Here is a 19,031-nt window from a genome sequence, read left to right as displayed (position 1 = left end):
GTTTTGTAGGAAAAGGCAGAGTCCTTCAAGAGAACCAAGTAGCAAAATCAGAAAGTCCAGGTAAAATTTAGGACACACACACACACCCCAGGCCTGAAGTGGAGGGAGCAAGCATCAAAAGAAGCACAAGGGAGGGACTGTTGTTTGAAGGTAAGCTAAATCACATAATTCAGTTAAAAATGTGAAGTTGGACTGACAAAGAAATCTAAGTGACCTCACATCCCCACCTTCTACTTGACTTTACATTTGCTGCAGCTATGTAAGACATGCAGGAGTAATTGTGTCCATCAGAAGAAGAAAAAAAAGACAAGTTCTGCTAGGTGATCTATTGAAAATGTATTATCTCAGGTGGGAACAGAGAGCAAGTAGTAACTGAACTGTTGGTCATCTGAGCAACTGATAAGGCCATCAGCAATTCTCCAGAAAAAACATCCCAAAATCCAATTCCCTTTGCAGCCCTGCTCCAGCCCACTCATGCTGCAGCTCTCACCTTTCTCCTTCTCTCAAAACCCACCCTAACCCCAGAGTGATCTTTCTGTAAGGCCCCCACTCATATTTACTGTGGCCACTCCAAGGGCATCCACCTGCTTCTTCGCAGTATGTATAGTACTAAGGAGATTTCTTACCAGCCACACAGAGCTCTGACATCTCTTTAAGTGTACATGACAAGAGTCAGCCACTGGAAAAAGGAGAAGAAAAGATGTTTTTAGACAGTGATGTTGCACTAAGTCTTCAGACATGTGTCTCAGCACCTTCAAGCTGTGACCTAATGACTATGGTCCTTTTGTCCTGAACAGGACAGTAAAGGGGGTTTGGAATTGCCTTTTCGCCTTATTACAATTCAGACCCAGAAATACTTTCCATATGTTGCTTTCCATGATAAATTATTGCAGCAGCTGCAGCAGAAGCAACTGTTAGGAAGGGATAGCACCTGCGTGATTGCAAGTGGAAGGGCTGGCAGGCTCTGGGAATGTGATTATCCTACAGACTACCCTGTAAAACAGATTCAGGGCCTTTGCTTGGAAGCTCTGCTCAGCTCTTGGTGCAAAATAGATTTAATGAACTATGAGCCACTGAACTAACCACAGAGTGTAAACAGGAGGCAGCAAGATGTAAAAGGTTTTTTTTAAAAAATATTTTTAAACACTGTGTTGTCAAATAACAGTACCCAGTCTGATAAAACGCAGCACTCGGGCATATCATTCTGGAGCACAGCAAGATTTTCATTTCAGACTAACTGATAAAAAGCTTGATGTGTCCCCATCCAGCTAGCTAACCTTCAGGCTGTGCTTTTAGGACAAAGAGCAGCCAGGCAAAATCCTCACCACTGCTGGCGTCACAGGCAAAACCCCTAAGAACATACATCACACATCATCTTTAACTTCACCCTCCTTGTAACATACTCAGTGGGGTCCCACCTTGGGCCTGGAGAGAAGGAAGGAGCGTTCTTACCTCCATTGCTGTCACCAAAATTTGTGATCTGCCCTCCGCTAAGTTTTGAAATGCATCTAGGGATAGAACAAAGAACACCTTATTTCATGAGGGAGAAGCAAGAATGCAACACAGCCATACGGTGTGGCAGCTGAGGAGCAGAGCTGCAATCCCTGCGCCGGGATGCTCTGCTGGCTCAGGTGTCCACCTGCACCATCCTGCCCAGACACAGCTCATTTCTGTGCTGGGTACCCCTCTGCCTTGGCCCTCGGATCACAGCCTGGGAAGGCATCCCAATTGCAGGGCCAGAATCTGGTAGAAGTGTAGGGATAGGGAACGCTCAAGGTGACTGCTTTCATCGCCTCTCATAGTTTGTTTCAGTTGTACCTCCTGCCTGAAGCTAGACAGGAGAATGGTGAACTACTGCAGGACATCTTGCACCAGGACAACATGCTGTTGGTCTCCTTTTCCATCCTCCCTGGCAGTGAGTGATCACAGCAGGCTGTAAAGAAAGCGATTCTCTTCAAGGCATTAGTATGCCTTGCAAGCTTTCTCCAGGGAATATAAATGCAGATGCTGCTGTTATTCAGCTAGAGTTTGAAATTAACATTGCTGAAAGTTTTCTGACAGAACACTTTGCCATCAGAAAATTTAAAACCATTCAAATATTTATATTCTATGTGAACATTTCTATTGCAGTTTGTCTAGGAGAGATGTTCAAACCCAAGTGTTTGGATAGAGTCAAAACACAGTATTTTGAGTTATTTTTATTTATCTTGAAATTCTTTTCTCTAGAAATGGGCTGTTATAAACAGTAATAAAAAGTTGAAACAAATTTAAGTCTATCTATCCTTGAATGGCATATTGCTTTGAGAGCCTGTTTCCCCCCCAAATGGAATAGACATTGTAAGATCATGAATGTTTCGAAACCAGCCCAGCTTTAGCCAGAAGTTCAAGGCTGCTGGGCATGTAGGAACAGGGCACAAAGGCGCATTGCTCATCGGCAGCCAGAGCCACCTGTATGATCCAGAGCAGAGGGAAAGCAGAGGAAAACGCCGTGAAGCACATCCAGCCTATACTGCTCTGGAGAAAGGCATGGAACAAGGAAAACCTTGTGCTGTGCCCAGCCCCTTGCCAAGGTTGCATTTGCAGAGCTGGGCCTGCGCCCAGCAGCCTTTTTGGGAACAAATGACATTGTGCAAATCTCCTCCTCTGGGCAGGGGTAAGCGCCCCTTCACTGCTGTGTTAACTGCAGTTAAATACAGTTTGCAAAGAAGCTGCTGCTTTTGGTTTGAGTCTCATCTCTGGCTATCTTGAAAGGATGAGTAATGATTTAATGGTACAGATTTGATCTTCCCAGTTGTATTCACATCACCATAAAGGTGAACTGCCTTTTATTCCCACTTGGCACCCTTATCCTATCCTGTAACAATCTTATTCACAATGATTTGAAAAATTTGAGAAATGCCTTCCACATGAAAAGCTCTGTAAAGTGATAACTGAAAGACTTGAGAGCGTTTTAAGACACTCATTACAGACAGCAATGAAACTTTTAGAGATTCCTTTCCACATGTATGTAAAGGAGTTACCTTTATGCTGGCACTTAAAAACGAAGATCTTTTTTAGGATGGAAAAAAAAATGCTATGGTACTAATTTCGGCATAAGAGTTTTCATCTACAGCAAGTAACATGTATAATCACAGAAAATGGGCATTTACAAGTTGTCTGTTTTTTAATAAAAGCATTAAAATCAGGACACACTGATTTTCTGAGCTGCTTCTGCTGTACTCCTTGAAATAGGATTTTAGGCAGTGTCAGCCAGGTGGATCCGCTGACCATTATTTGCCCATAAAACATCAGTGGTAAAAACACATGGGGAAAAAATGAACACTCATTTCAATGCGCTCTTGAAACCCAGCTCATTCCAATGATGAACTAAATTGCTGTAGCAAGGTTTTAGCACGTGGGTTGCAATTGCTGGGTTTGTTTAACTACCAGTATTTCCAGTCAAAATGCTTATTATTAGAGTAGCAAAGATTATGCTTTTGTAAAACAGAATTCCATTTACTTTCAGGCAAAGGCTTGGATGCAACACAGGGCGGGGTTTGTTGATCCACTGGGGGAGATCTCAGACCTTCTCCTTACCAGAAAAACTGAGAGAACTTTACTGAAGCTGGTGGGGAAAGGGAAGGGGGGCGGAAAGGGAAGGGGGGCAGAAAGGGAAGGGGGGCGGAAAGGGAAGGGGGGCGGAAAGGGAAGGGGGGCGGAAAGGGAAGGGGGGCGGAAAGGGAAGGGGGGCGGAAAGGGAAGGGGGGCGGAAAGGGAAGGGGGGCGGAAAGGGAAGGGGGGCGGAAAGGGAAGGGGGGCGGAAAGGGAAGGGGGGCGGAAAGGGAAGGGGGGCGGAAAGGGAAGGGGGGCGGAAAGGGAAGGGGGGCGGAAAGGGAAGGGAGGCGGAAAGGGAAGGGGGGCGGAAAGGGAAGGGGGGCGGAAAGGGAAGGGAGGCGGAAAGGGAAGGGAGGCGGAAAGGGAAGGGGGGCGGAAAGGGAAGGGGGGCGGAAAGGGAAGGGGGGCGGAAAGGGAAGGGAGGCGGAAAGGGAAGGGAGCACCTCGCTTGCTGTGGTACAGATCTCTCTGATTTTTAACCCGAAGAGAAAGCCTTCCACATGACACGTGTTGCCTCATTCCTCTTTGCTGGGCATGAATGCATGTAGTCTGCAGTCTCCCCTCAGTGCTACTGGCCATGTTCCACACCACCCTGGAGGAAGCTCTGCTGCGGACCAGGATGCTCAAAGTTGAGTGGAAGGGCACCAGCACAAGCATACAGCTTGTTTTCAGAAAATGAGTCTTAGTGCATAGGGGCTCTAAGGACAAGCCTGCAGAGGCCAGGCTAAATTCGTGCAGCAAGAAAGGATCGGCAGCTGAAGCTCTGGATATACATCACTATCGCGCCTCAGCAGGTACAAACAGAGGGCAGCGTGGTGCCACTGCAGCCCACAGGCACTCTGATGAGCTCTGACGGGAAACTGGGGCCGACCTTCCTTCTGGCCCCTTTCAGCAAGGGCATCACTGTATTCCCAGCTGCTGCTTTCTCTCAGCACTGAAATGTTCTCTAGCAGCCAGTTGCTTTTGTGGGCAGGAGACAAAACTGGCTTCTGGCAAACAGGCTGCCACAAGGGATGCTTGGACCATGTCTGGACATTGGGCAGCTTTCTTATTTCCAAGCTACACTGTTAGACACGTATTATCATGCCTAGCATCATGTCCCTTGCCTTCTGCCACTGTCCTCAGCCTGGCTTTGCAAGCTCCCCCACTGCCACGTTCCCTGCCCTACCCCAGCCCTGGGTGCTGGCACTCACGGGTCATGGTTTCAAGGCGCAGCATGCAGCACACGAAGTCAGAAAAGCCAATTCTCCTGGCAGCATCACCATACCGTAAGGCCAACAGGCGCAGGAGCTGCTCGTCAGTGACCAGACCTGCGGAGGGAAGAGGAACAGTAGCACTGTGGGGACACACTGCAGAATGATGGCTCTGATGGCCTTCTGCACCCTGCAGAGAACCTGGGGCCCTTCCTTAGCCCCTCACCTTGTCATGCCAGGTCTCTGCATCCCTGGACGGCAGCTTGCTGTTCCACCGGTTTGTGCATAAGAGTCAGGATAGAGTGATGGAAAATCAATGTCCTTCTAGTCACTTACTCAAACTGTGACTTAGGTCAGCCAGCAGCACAAAATGAGCGAACTAATCGAGTGTTATCTTGCTTTGCATTTTATCTTTTGTTTTCTATAAGAAAGGGTGATTTTCCTTGGCTCATAACTGTTAAAGTCTGAGTGTAGCATTCACAATATCACCGGCGCTTTCTGCTGAACAGGGTGATGCCACATGCTCATGCTATTATGCAGTATAACATGCCTAAGATTCTTAATTTTTACAATTTCTTTTCTATTAGAAGATGGTGAAGGGTACGTTTCTTTTTTTATTAGGTGATTATTCAGTATTGTGTCACAGTCTGTTTGGATGGAAATTGGTATTCAATTGAATGAACAAAAATTGCCTTTTAGAATGAATCTTTTATTAGTTAAATAAAACTACCCTAAATGCGCTCGCTATTTAAGAGGAATGATTAAAATATGTTTTGCACTAAAAGCTGATTTGCTAAACAAAAGGGAAATTTTATGCAGAGAGTTGGACTGATAGCTTCAGTTTAATGCATTCTCTGAGTCTTCAGAAAAGTCTCATTTTCTCTCCCCTAGTTTTTAGTGGCTCAGCTGGAAGAAAAGTAACTTTCCTGCTTTTTCAACCAGCTCTAAACTTTTCAGTTTTAAATGAACTCATCATGGAGCTGAATTAGTTGAACAGGCAGAAAAGAAAGAAATGGTTTCTCTACACCTGTGTAGGGGGAGACCCTGCTGATGGAGATGCATTAGTACATCGACAAACTTCGGTTGCATGAGCCTAGTGGAAAAGGTCTCCAGCAGGAAGCAGACATGCAATGCTGAATATTTAAATAATGGAAATATAGTCAGGCTTCAGATACATTTCAAATTAAGATAAGCCTGATTTAATTTTTTTTTCCTAGGAGGAAATGTTAGCAATTAAAAAAAAATCTAATTAATTAAATTTCTTCTTTGATTCTGGTTTTAAACCACTGTCAAGAACCACTGTAGTAGTGAGCAATGAATTCTCTCTCATTTTTAACCTTTTGAAGGCAGTGGGAATGCAATCAAGCTCTATCTGGAGAGCAGATTCCAGCGACCACTGCAGTGCTGCTTATGAGATACTATAATCATGTCTTACACCAATAAAACCCTGACAATTTGGCATGGTCATTCTGGGACATACTTGCTCTGAAATCTGTTCACCTGGCAATGCTTCCCAGTTAACCTCATCAACAAGACTGAAGTGTCAGTCCTCTCTGTTCCCAAGATGTTTCAGTTATGTGTTGTTGCTTACTCACAAGGTTACTCCCCACACCTTTTGTATGCTGGATCCCTCACTCTGGTTTTAGTCAAGCTTTAAAATACAGACTTCATGTTTCCCTGTTGTTTTTTTTTAATTATTTTGATGCATTTAATGTTGCCAATGAGGAGTTTGTAAATACACCAGGCCAATGCTCCTGCATTTCAGGGCAGTACTGCTGTTAACGCAGCTAGCCTGCTTTACTCTGGCAGAAAATTTGACCCATCATTATGCTTTGAAGCATTAGGACAACAGTGAAAATTAAGCACACACTTAAGTGTTTTGCTGGGGAGAGCACTGAACACTTCAGGGAACTGCTGGCTAGGAGCTGTATTTAGATACTTTAGTGCCATTCCCTGTGGTAGCACCCACCTCCCAAACACTTTCTGGGGCTGTCCACTCCTTCCTGCTTAAAAAGCCAGGCATCATCCTAATGCAAAGCCAAATTCAAATGCAGATTTCTGGCTCAGAAGGTGGCAAGAACGAGCTTATAATTTTCTTTTTTCCCTCTACACAGAACTGCTTATAGCCTAACATGTATTGAATTGGCCATTTCGCAGTGCCTTTCTATCTTTCCAAATAACTGCACTGTTTCTGTTGCCAGGACTTCTCAATGAACAGTTTTCCTTCCAGTTTTACACTTTAGCACCTTTCTTACAGAATGGACCTGGCAGCTTCTCCTTTGACATTTATCACATTAGTGCTGTGCTCCTCAGGCAGATGCTAAGGCTTTGCCCACCTCTCAGCAATAAAAAAAATTACACCTACATTCCCTAAGCTGATGGCTTCCATGGATAGCAATTCTGCACCAGATTCCTCCTGGGAACAACACCCCTCCAAGCACCAGGTAGCCAAATGGGAGCTTCTGTACCTTACAGTTGTAAGAGGATTGCTGTCTCAGAGCTGTATTTCATGCACAAAGTCTCTGGACAGATGACCCAGCTAAAATACTTCACTCGCATGAAGGCGTGCCATGCACTCACGGCAAGTTTCAGCATCCGCGTAGCCAACAGAGGTCAGTGCAAACTAAATAAATGTCTGTCACTGTGGCTTTCCTTTATAGACTTAATTACTGCCCTGGAGAGAAACTGCAAGAACTGGGGGTAAGTGCAAAGCATCGACTGTTCCTTGCTCCTTTCTTCTGCTGGGTGTTTCACCCATGACCTAGAGTGACCACGGATAAGCTAAGCTGCAGGCTCTGGCCAGTACTGGGCTTCTCTGCATCTCTGCCGGCTCCCCAGCCACAGTGCAAAAGGTTTCTCCCTGAAATGAGCTCTGTCTCAATGCCCTAAACCAATGCAGACCTCTGAGCAGAGCTGCGATCTAATTGGCACCTCTGTGCAATCCAAACCACTTTCTCCCTGAAGCTTTTTTTTCCCTTTCCTCTTTCTTTTTTATCCTTTCCTTCACTGCTGCAGGGACAAGGAAGTACTCGGCACCTGTGGACGTACCTGCTGCCTGTATCGCACTTTTCAGTTCATACACATCAAGAAATCCAGAATGATTTCTGTCTGCTCTGCTGAAGATATCCTAAAAAACAGTGTAAAGACAGATTTCGAACCTGTATCAGCATTCCTCAAATTTACTACTACATCCAATTATGCAGCATGCTTTCCCTCCTTAATAAAAAAAATAAATAAGAAAGAGATTAGGTGACCATGACAAGGGAGACCCATTTCCAGAAGGCTCAGACAGTATGCTACCATGTAAGAAGTCCCACATTTTGGGGTCAGTGGAAGCCTTTTTGTTCATTCTCCCTGTTTTATGCATGCAGGCAGCAATATGAATACTTACACCCCCACTGAAAAAAGACATTGTTTATAACAGGTGAAATAAGCCAGGAGTCCCCGAGTTCCCAGAATGGTCTTTCCCACCACGCCACTGAAACCCCACAAGCCACACTTGAGGTGCCATCAGTGGGAAGCACACCACTGCTACACGGGGAGCTGGCACCCCATGTCCTGGGTAACCTCAGACTACTTCTAGAGGGATGAAACAAAGTAGAGCCCACACAACCCCGAGGCTTCAGAAAACTTTCCCACCCTGCACCAAGTCTGAGGGAGAAGGACCCAACACAAGCTGCCATGCATGCCCTGATTCTGAATTTAGCTGGGACCCTAAATACCAAGCTACTGTCCTCACTGCTTCCAAACCTAATGCTAATCCTGGAGCAGAGACATTTCTCCCAGATAAACTTTCATTGGAACCTACACATTTCCACTACAAACTGCAGCAATGTGCAAATGAAATTTCTCTGTTCAAGAACTCATTTCGGCTTAGAAAGCTTTTTAAAAAAATGCCAGTGGTGGCCCACAAACAGACATTTCCATCAAATTCTGAGCCTAATTGGCCTTCCTAGCTTTCCCCACTTTTTCCTCAATATTCTCTGCATTAGAAAAGCCTCGGTTGCTCATTTGGAGCATTTTATACACACCACTGCTTCCCTGAGCTCTCAACCTTTGCATGAGAGGATGGGAATCTGACCAACTAAGCAAGCAACCTTTGCAACGTTTTCCCCCCCAGTGCTTTGCTATCACAGAGCATCTGCGCCCTGCTGATGAAAAGCCCTAGAGTACAGTATCAGCAGAGAAGAGAGAGCATCCCCTGTGTACCATGTACTTAGTGAGACTTCGCCAGAGGCTCCTGAACTCCTGCAGTGTGAGTTGTCCATTTGAGCTGAACTGCACATTTAGTTAAGAACTGAACAGTTAATGAGAACTAAACATGGCTGTCTTCATTCCTGAGAACGCTGCCTTCACATAAAGACATGAGATGCAGTCTCTTCTGTCTGTTACTTTGTGTTGAGAAAGCCAAAAGCTTTTCTGCTCTCAACTATGTTTAAATTCACCTTCTTTGGCACACGGTCCAGCTGCCCATACCTGTGCTCACAAACAACAAAAGGTTTCTATTTTTATGGTCCCTTTAACCACAAGGGAACCTGCCGTGATGGCTTCAGTTGACATTTAGCCACTGATCAGGGAGGCCTCTGTGGATGAACATGACCCCATGGCTTTAGGCCACGCATGCATGTCGCCTTGCCTCTGTGCCTGAGGCAGCACAGTATTAGCTCTGGCTGGATCCTCCTGGAGAACAGGCACTGGAGGAGCCAAGAGCCTGAGGAGCCAGTCCTGATGCCTGCTGTCAGAAGGGAGCAGCAGCCTTTGAGCTATGCATATGCCACATGCAAGAAAACACTCCCCCACCATGAGCTGCAGGAGCCCGGGGTGTCAGCAGACATCCCTCAGAGGTGCTTGAAGAACTAAGTCAGCAGACCTGCTCCCCTTCATACATCATCTAGGAGTCCTGGGCAGACACGCAACAACTCACCTAATGCAGCTAGCATGGTGAAAGCTCCCTGAAAGCAAAATTCATCGCCAGTGAAACACAAGCAGACAAGTGCCACTGCCGTGAAACCCAAGTGAAAAGAGCTAATCCTGTCTTTGCAGACCAGGAAAGGTCACAATGTACATGGGTTGTATGAAGCTCAGAGCATGAAAAACCCATTCTGAATTAAAGCAGAGTGGTGGCTTTGTTGCTTCTTTGTATGTGTCATTCATTCACAACGTCCACTTAGCCCAAGAGGAGCTTTGGGAAGGCGGAGAAGTCTCTTTCACCAGCTAGACAAAGAAAACTGGAAAGAAAGAGGGACTTCTGACCATTTTTTGTGCATTCCCTGGCAGTTTGTAAAGGTCTGAAAATGTCTCAAAGTTATTTCAAGGCATAGAAGAACACAGACAGTGAGCAAGCACAGGGAGAATTTGTGTTTTCATCAAGGAGCCCTCTTGTTCTACAGCAGCCAGCAATGTATTTCCAGTGTTGTCTTGTTAACAGTAGAAAAACTGCATGATCCATCTAAATAGGGAAGGTACACTGGCAAGGATGAATGGCCTGCCAGGCAAGTGTCTATGATTCAGCAGTGACAATTCTTCTCCCCTTCACACCAGCCTGGCTGGCCTCTAGCTGCCATCCCAGGCCAGCGTGGCTGCAGCCACAGTAGCAGAGCTGAGCTGTGCCTGAGCTCTGTGCTGTGTCCTCGCCTCAGGCTCTGCCTGGGACCTGCACCCAAGGGTGAAGCTTAGCCAAGCCCTGGGCCCTGCAGAGGGGAAAATGAGAGCAAAGAGTTAGCTGGTAGCAGAAGGCTGACCCTCAGCCTTCACATTAAAGCCAGGGAATGCATAGCAAAGTCCTGCATAGACTCTGGGACAGTTATTTATTGAGGACTGTGGCTGATATTTACTTGCAGATTCTCACACTGGGATGCTCAGCAAAGCCATAACTCAAGGCAAGGATGGGAAGCACCAGGGAAGTTTAGTGCTTCTGCTGAAAGGATACATCCATCAGAGCTAAAATGCCTCTGCATGAATCGAAGCTGAACCCTCCTCCCAGGCTGGTTGTTTCATCTGCAAGGAATGGCAAAATAGAAAGAATTAGTGACAGCAAGGGGAGTGGGTAACAGAGGCATCAGGTCACCATTCAGAGGGAATGAGGACACCAGTCTGAACGTTCACATAGTGAAAAAGCCAAGGATCTAGCTCCAGTTCTCAAACAGCATGAGCTACCTGCCAGGCTGTCACTGAGGGACTCTGACATGCCTCAGACATCTCTACTGCTCCCTTCCCCAAGGACAGGTGCCCTGTTTGGGCTCACAGGTAACTACTCAGCACAATCTCTGCCCATCTACCTGCTCTGATGGAAACTCTTCCCTCTTGATATAAGGATAAGGGAAATGACAGTGACAGGAAAGGCTGTTTATGCCACATTAGTGAGTCCTAAAAGCACTCTGAGCTTTGTGCATGGTGGAGTTGGTTCGAGGCTTCCCGCTGTCCCTGTCTCATGCTACTTTTGAGGTGAGCAGGTTAAGGCTGGGAAATACTAAAAACCAGCTTGAGGCATCTACAGAGGAGCAATGCAGGCCAGGGCTGAACTGGGAGAAATGGGGGTGACAATGAGGAGAGCAGGAGGCACAGTTCCCTGGGGCGCTCACTGCTGCAGCCCAGCAGGGACTGAGCTCCTGCTGCAATTGGTGGGGCACAGGGCAAAAGGGGTGCTCATGGGGGCTACAGGCACATCCAGGAGAAGGACAGCGTGGGGTAGGTTAGGTCTGTGAAGCAGAGGCTATATCCCTAGGCAGAACTGGGAGGGGGAGGGGAGGGTGAAATCTGGCTGTCAAGCAGATGCACAGCTTTGCTGAGGGCCATGCATTAAAGTCTGTTAGCAGCTGGTCTGGGTAGCATTGCCTTCTCCTTGTGATTATTATTTTTATTTTCTTTAAAATATAAAGCCAAACTGTTGTGCATATAAAGGAACCCTGGTGGAGGCAATTCTCATTCGTCAAGATCCAACAGTGCAGTAAACCATGCTAAGTATTTTTTGAGGACCATCAGGACACCCCTAAATCCTCTGTCTAATTTACACTACACTAAGGGTAGGGAAGCACCAAAGACTTTAGCTGTGTTGTAAAAGCTTTACCTTGCAGGATCACTTCATTAAGGAGTTGTTGCAGCTGCAAGGCATCAATAGTTGAGCCCTAATGCAGAATAAAATGCAAGTAGATATGTGAGCATAAAGTTTTCTCTTGTGTCACTTTTGCCTAAAACGTCTTTCCTCATGCACTGTGATAACCAAGAAGGACCTCTGCTTATATCAGCGGAGCAGCAGCACCCTCTCCAGATCACAAGAAAGCCCTCTGTGCTGCTGGGCCACTCTTTGCCCTTCCCTACAGGAGTTCACAGGGGAGCTACAGGCACTCCCATCACCAAGAGGTATTTTCAGCAGTGACAGGAACACTTGCTGACCTCACCAAGCCCTAGCTGGGGAGCTGCCAATGGGCCGGCACAGCAGGCAGCTGGGTGAGTGGACTGGGAGCATGGGTGCTGCTGCCTGCTTCCCTCTGGGCTACCCATGGGTGACCCTGCCTGCCTCCCTCCTGAGACACCCCCAGGGCGTTCAGCATGGCAGCCCCTGTTCATTTTCACCTTCATGCATTGATAAAACTATTAACTGCAAGAAGCCCGCTGTGCAAAGGCTTTTGGCAGTGATTTTTTTCCCCTCTTGACTAAGTCGAGGAGTTCTTTATAACAGTTTATTAAACCATTAAAAGCATCTCCTGTGAACATGCAGACTTTGGCTCTGAAAGAGCAGGAATCAATTACTGAAATGCTGACTGATGTCTGGCTTCCAAATTCCACAAAGGCAAATGGAAAACGATGCTGATGAGAGAGGGGAATACTCAAGGCTTTCTAATTGCTTTCAGTAAACAAACCAAAGCAAAAAAAAAAAAAAAAAGTATACATGCAAGCCCATCACCAGTATAACCACTAATCTCCTATCCTCTGTTGATATATGGGGCTAGCCAGGCTATCCCAGTGGAATGTCCCATTTTTCTAGGGGTTTTGGTAGGTCAGTTAACACTGTTTTCAGAGTATCCACTTGAGGATGGAGCTACATTTCCAGAAAACATTTTTCTAAATGGATTTGTTTCAACATCATAGATCAGTTTTCCTTTTTGCAAGATGTTTTAGATAGGATACCTGCTTCGCGTATCTTAGGAAGACAGCCTTGTAGGAACTATCCTGGTTCTGTCTTGGTACATCCTGGATCAAAGACAAAGTATGGACATAAATAATTCTGTTGTAAACCAACGGGAGGCAAAAGTCTGCAGATCCAAACAGCACTTTAGAGAGGACAGGCAACGTACAGTACAGGTTGGAATTTTAACACCCCAGAAGTGAAGTGGTTTAGGAGTCAGGAACAGCTACTGCAATGAAGGAAGAAGCATCACCTGGATGTTATCACTCAGTACAAGCAGGAAGGAGCAGCTCAGGGCCTGAGGAAGACAGCAGAGCACATCCAGGGTGGAGTTCAGTGAGTCAGTACATAGTATAGGGATACAAAGCTTGATCCTTACTGATGGCCCTCAGCTGAAACCACTGGTTTAGGGCATGTGAAGATTCATGCAAACCAAGCAAAGAGACCAGCAGCTTACTTTTATTTTCTCTTGCACCTTCTCAACGCCAAAGCAGGCTTGACTGTACCTGGGCAGTTGCAATTCAATGGTTAAGTCATTTTTTTCAACCCTCCGGTGAGGACATCCACCAGGCACTAAGAGGAACTATCCTTAACATTATGAAGTTTCCCAAAATAACTAAGCCTAAGCCCCAATGTCTTCAGCTCAGTGCGAGATAATTCACACCACTGAAGCCCAAATACCTGAACAAGAGCAAAAAGTGTGGGTACCATAATTCATCAAAGTCAAAACATTGGCTAATGACAACAGCTGAGTAAACTGACAGCTTGTCAGTGGAAAGAGATAATAAACCACCATTTACACTACCCCTCTAATGGGGCTTAATTGCGGGCTGTAAAATGAATCACAAGGAAAGGGCTCTGTTTTCTGTTCTCCTGAAGCAGCTTTACACCTTTGGCTTCAGAGACCTGCACTGAGTTTGCACTGCTATAAATAACAGCCTCGCAGCAGCAGGGTTTTGCAAGCAACCAGTGAGACAGCAGCATGGACTGGAGCAGCTCTGGCAAGAACAATTTGCACTGTTTACAGCAAGGAAGTCCAGCAGCAGGTAGTAGCTGGGCTAGAGAGGCTGAAATGGGGGTTGAACTAGACGCACAACCAGTTCTGAAGTGTAATTTCCCTTACATCTGTGAAGATATCCTGATAAAAATGAGAAGTAACCTGCTTTGGGCCTCACATCTATGGACTCCTGTGCTTTAGAGGGTGCAAGCACTTAAACGAAACCTGCTTTTAGGTGTGAGGTCTTTTTAAAAGGGGTCAGACTCAAGCTGTGACTTCTTCATCAGTTTCCCCCCACTCTCCTCCTTAGATACATACCCATTTTACAGGCATTGCAAGAATTTAGTGTCTTTTAAATGCTCCCCTCCCCCGCTATATCTGGTTGCTCAGTGTTAAAGGTGGCAGACAGACAGGCCGACAGAGGGACTGTGTAAGATCTGTTTCCTTCAAAAATCAGGCTCTGAAAGACACACGTGTGAAGAGGAATAGCTTCAATGTCACTCCTGTCTCTAGAAGGGAACCCAGGCTGGTCACCTGCTCTCCCAGCAAGGTCCCAGAGTGCCAGATTCAAATCTGGGCAAGGTACTGGGTGGTGAAAGGAGAAGAGCAGAGTGGTGTCAGGTATGTAGGGAAGGAAGGGGTCAGCTCTCTGCAAACCATTCACCACCACCACCAGTATCTACATCAGTTTTCACAGACTCTTACCATAGGCAACGCTGGGCTGGGCAGGGAGTTTGTGATCCTAGAAAAAAAGTTACAAGAGTCAAACTGGAAGAGAATGGGCATTTTCAGAGCATTGATCTGCAGATGTGGCAGAAAGCAGGCATCACCCAGCCTGTTCCAGTTCATTCAAGACTGTTGCACCAGTCCTGGGTCTCTCTGCACAAGCAGACATGAGCATGCCTGAGTCTCTGGCTACTCAGGGTCTACTGCCCTCCCCAAGCCAGCCCTGCTGGCACCAGCAGCAGAGAAAGGGTAACTTGTCTCACTCTGAGCATGCCAGGACTAACCTCACCACACAGAAGACAGGACTGCCCTGCCCTGAGCCACACAAAATTTTCACCTGCTTTCTCTTTGCCTAGTTTAATAGTCAGGAATAAAAATAGCATCTGGGCTATTAAAATGTCTGCAGACTGCCTGAAATTGAGCTGAGGTCACCATTCCTTCTAAGACTCATTTAGTAGCAACATTCAATGCTCGATTTTTGCTTTTGGTAGATAAATTAGGCAAGCCAGATGCTATTTTTATAGCGTCTACACTATTATATAGGCGAGTGCTGCAGAGACCCACAGGAAGGGGACCCCCAAGGTTGGCCTAGCTTAGGAAGCTCTGTGAGGGTCAGAGGCTCTTCTGGAAAATGTTGCCTCCAAAGGCTGAGCCATCTTGTGCCTGACTCATCATGCTGAAGGCAGTCCAGCCCAGAGTACAGACCTCTCATGTTTGTTTTCCATAACTAGGGAGTTGCCTCAGTTGATTCTGGGCTGTTTTTGGCAGGGGCCAAAGCCTAGAAAGTAATCTCGTTGTTGAGATAGGGGCCTATGAAGTAAGAGCTGCAGTCACCTACACTATAAAGCTAGCTGAAGGAAAACCACGACATGTGCTGAATGCTGGGGCTTGCTCTTTACATAAAGTACACCCAGATAGTTATGTGAAAATGTGGTAATAGCTGCCTTTGCAGCTTCAAGGCCCCTCTCATACCCACTCGGAGCCCTAGCAGCCTGTCTATGAGCTGGCTGGGTGAAAGGATCAAGATCCTTCGCTGTCCTTTGCTTCTCTAGGTCCAGCTCTGAGCAGAATGGGACCTGATCCATCTGCTGTCCAGCTGGCATAACACAAGAAACTACATAGCAGCTATTAAGCCAAACAAGCTCTTGGCTCTCCTTTCTGGGAAGAGAGACTTCCCCACAGCTGGGGGCAGGGCACCTCTCTCAATTATTGCTCACCTGTGTGGCACTTTGTTCCTCGGCTGAGACCCTTGGTAGCTGCAGGTGAGCTACTGCCCTGTTCTGCAGCGGCCACCCCTGTGCATCTGACTATACATCTGATCCCCCCCAACATGGTGCTTAACACTCGGCTGTGTCTCGCCAACACGCTTCTAGAGTACATTAAAAGCAAATTGCCACATTAGTTATCTTGACATTAAATTGTTAAATTCTGGCACACTGTAAGTCTGGGGCCTTTAAGGAGTACTTATCATCTTACTCATTGTCGCCTTGGTTCTTCATGAAAATTCGTAAGAGAAATTCAAATTCTTGGTCCTCTGTTGTAGAAGGAGCAACAGCATAGGTTCCTGGGCTCAAGATAAAGCAGCTGGTCACATCTCGAATCAGGGAAAAATTCTGTTTCAGGACTCTGGAGTTCTCCTGAAAGAAAAATACAGTTGACTATCTCCCCTCCATGTCAGGAACCAAAGTAAATCAGCAGATGCACCCAACAGCAGCCTTACATTCCCACAGCTCTCTCAATACACACTGCATCTAACACCCCTTGACCATCCCCAGTGGCATGAAAAGCCCATCCAGGTGACAGACTTTGTTCAAGGACACATCAAAAATGCACAAGGGTGGAAGAACTTAAAGAAACAGAAGGCAAAATGAATGTAAGTGGATTTGAAGAGAACTTCAATTAACATTACAGAGTCTGGAGTTCATGAAGGAATCAAGGATGAATGTTTGTACTAAAACCTCCCTGAGATGTCCCTAGTGTGACTCAGAGTGGTCAGAGAGCTCACTGAGCATCTCACCCAGATGACTGCTTCAAGAATCACAACCCAAACTTTCCAGCATGTGTCACAAGAAAATAGAATATTTGGATCTTTCTCCTGTTATCCTAGTATTTTTGCTGAGACGAAACAAATGTAATGCAACAGCTATTACTATGATGACATGTAAAGATAGCATAATAAAAAACCCTTCTTAAATATATTCCCCCAAAATACGTCAGCATGTATAAATTCCATTTAGAATGGTTATATGGCGTGGCAGAGTTATTTATGAGCCATGCCTTTGGGAGACAATAACATAAAACTGCTATTTTGGGAGGAAAAAAAAGATGACTACTGTTACAGACGGCTGGGAGGTATGTAGACTGCGAAGTATTATGGGTCATATCTTAAGCAGATAGAAACGGGCAGTGTTGCAAAGAAATAAGTGGTGTAATCCTTTTTTGACTTTTTGGGTCTCATTCCACATTCCTTCTGGTAAAAAGCAGAAGCAGATTAATTTCTCAACAGAGTCAAACCCGGTGTGAGGTAAGAATCAGCCTCTATAGGTTGCTCAGCAGTACCACACAACATTAAGCTTCCCTCACAGCCATGTATTAGTGTTCCTTGTCTGTATTTAATCAAAGGCTTCCTAGAGCTATCAGGTATGGCCATTCTGGTTTGCATCCCTACCTGTGCTGCATCCCCCTCTCATCCTGCCAAGGAATACACTCTTTTACGCAGCAACAATTTGATGTAGCTCAAAAGGTACTGAATAATGCTGCTAATGAATAATGGCAGTGAAAGCAGTTCAGGAAGAGTGAAGCCACATGAATTGTAGCAATTGCACTCTTTTTGCACAAAGAAAACACCTTGTAAACTTTCACATAAAGATGCCACTTCTGACCACCCTCAGGCACTGAGACTAGACACTGGGAAATAAACTGAGGGAATAGCACTGCACACCTACCCTGGTTTTAGCTCCTGGACTTGGCTTTTGCTGCTACCAGGGCAGGACGCTGGGCTGGCTGTAAGGAGCTGGTAGACCAGCTCTCATGTTGAAATACTTAGGCTGTGTCCATGGGGGAATATTTTCTGTATAATATGCTGTATGGATCTGTACCAGTCTCATTACGTTACTAAAAGCTATGGCGTGACGGAGCAGCATAACTGTCCCCTTTTTGCTCATTGACCAGGTGCTCCAAAGTAGTCCTCTCGCCTCTAGTAGTGGTCTGTCCTGGGCTTGCTTTTCAGCTCCGTGTGGGAAATCACCTAAGATCAGAAGCCCAGACTGGGTTTGGAGGTGAGCTATGGGCTGACAGCCCACAGAACCCATGTCATCCAGATTTGACATACTCCTCAAATCCTTGGGAACATAGCAAGAAAGAGAAAAACTAAATGAACACACCTAAGCATCAACTGGAAGGGAAGAAAGAAATTTCAAATATAAAGCAAGAATAGAGAAAATCTGCCCCCTAGTCTACTACTTGATTAAACAACCTCTTTTCAAGGGACCCAAGACCTATGTCATCACCTCCCAGTGAGGGTCACTTCTGTTATAACAGGCAACAAATCAAGGTGGACATGCATCATGTAAGAGCATGCAGGGACCACCATGTCTTGTGACTGTTGAGGGATAGCTGATGAGGATACTGGAAGGAGCAAGTTCCCCATCTACCAGGAGCAGCAGCTCTTTCCGAGTGGCACAATTGGCCCCACAGAGTCCTACAGCTCTTATATACCTGTGCCTGGCAGGGGATCTCCTTGCATAGGCATAGTGAATTCCACTTGCTGTGTGGATGCTCTTTTTATGACATCTTTTGTTTCTCAGACACTGTTTTTTATGAGCTACAAAGCCATGCTCTTCCTTTACAAGGAGCTGTTATACTTACGGCGTCAATTACTCAAAGTCTGGGACTAGGGCAAACCTCTCCAGTGATCAGGAGAATGTGAAGTTAGGATCATAGCAACCTCTGCTTCCTTTTACTCTTCAGGTTAAGAACAATCCTCTCCCACCCTCCTCAGCCAACAACAAAAACACTTTGGAAAAGGCCAGCATCCATTTGCACTAGCAATTGTGCCTTCGGTAAGCTTGGTAATGCTCTGACAACAACTGCCCTTGAAATGGCATCTCCCTGGACAGTCACCAAGAAAAAATCCCAGGAAAATAGTATTGCAGGTCCCAGGTATCTGGGATGGATTACCTCCGCGCTGGTCTTGAGCAAAGCCTTCCATGTATTTGGTAAATGGGTTTTGCATGGCATATCTGTGTTAGAAAAGAGGGGATGAGTAAGACAGGCCCATTTTGTGGAAAAAGGGGCCATTTGCTTCCCCACTAGACCTGGAGTACAGCTCAAGTACCATGGTTAGTGCTGGCTGTCATGCCTCTGCCAGGCCAGCAAGGCACAGCACCAGTACCGC

The 19,031-nt window shown here is 46.2% G+C and overlaps 1 protein-coding gene across 1 annotated transcript in view; it reads right to left on the bottom strand.

Moving 5' to 3' along the window:
- Positions 1-652: 652 nt before the first annotated feature.
- CAPN13 (calpain 13) overlaps positions 653-19,031 on the bottom strand; it is a 43,459-nt gene continuing 25,080 nt past the window's right edge. Inside the window, exons 11-20 of the mRNA XM_055726129.1 lie at positions 16,112-16,272; positions 14,615-14,651; positions 12,915-12,977; positions 11,854-11,911; positions 10,717-10,784; positions 8,997-9,065; positions 7,836-7,914; positions 4,788-4,943; positions 1,453-1,508; positions 653-679 (exon numbers count right to left, since the gene is read on the bottom strand). Of these exons, the coding sequence (XP_055582104.1) occupies positions 653-679; positions 1,453-1,508; positions 4,788-4,943; positions 7,836-7,914; positions 8,997-9,065; positions 10,717-10,784; positions 11,854-11,911; positions 12,915-12,977; positions 14,615-14,651; positions 16,112-16,272 (774 nt within the window). The remainder of the gene's footprint in view (positions 680-1,452; positions 1,509-4,787; positions 4,944-7,835; positions 7,915-8,996; positions 9,066-10,716; positions 10,785-11,853; positions 11,912-12,914; positions 12,978-14,614; positions 14,652-16,111; positions 16,273-19,031) is intronic.

The sequence above is a fragment of the Falco cherrug genome, chromosome 13 (assembly GCF_023634085.1).
Source record: "Falco cherrug isolate bFalChe1 chromosome 13, bFalChe1.pri, whole genome shotgun sequence".
NCBI classification, from domain to species: domain Eukaryota; kingdom Metazoa; phylum Chordata; class Aves; order Falconiformes; family Falconidae; genus Falco; species Falco cherrug.
The sequence above is the reverse complement of the archived record's forward strand: the minus strand, read 5'-3'. Positions and strand labels throughout refer to the sequence as shown.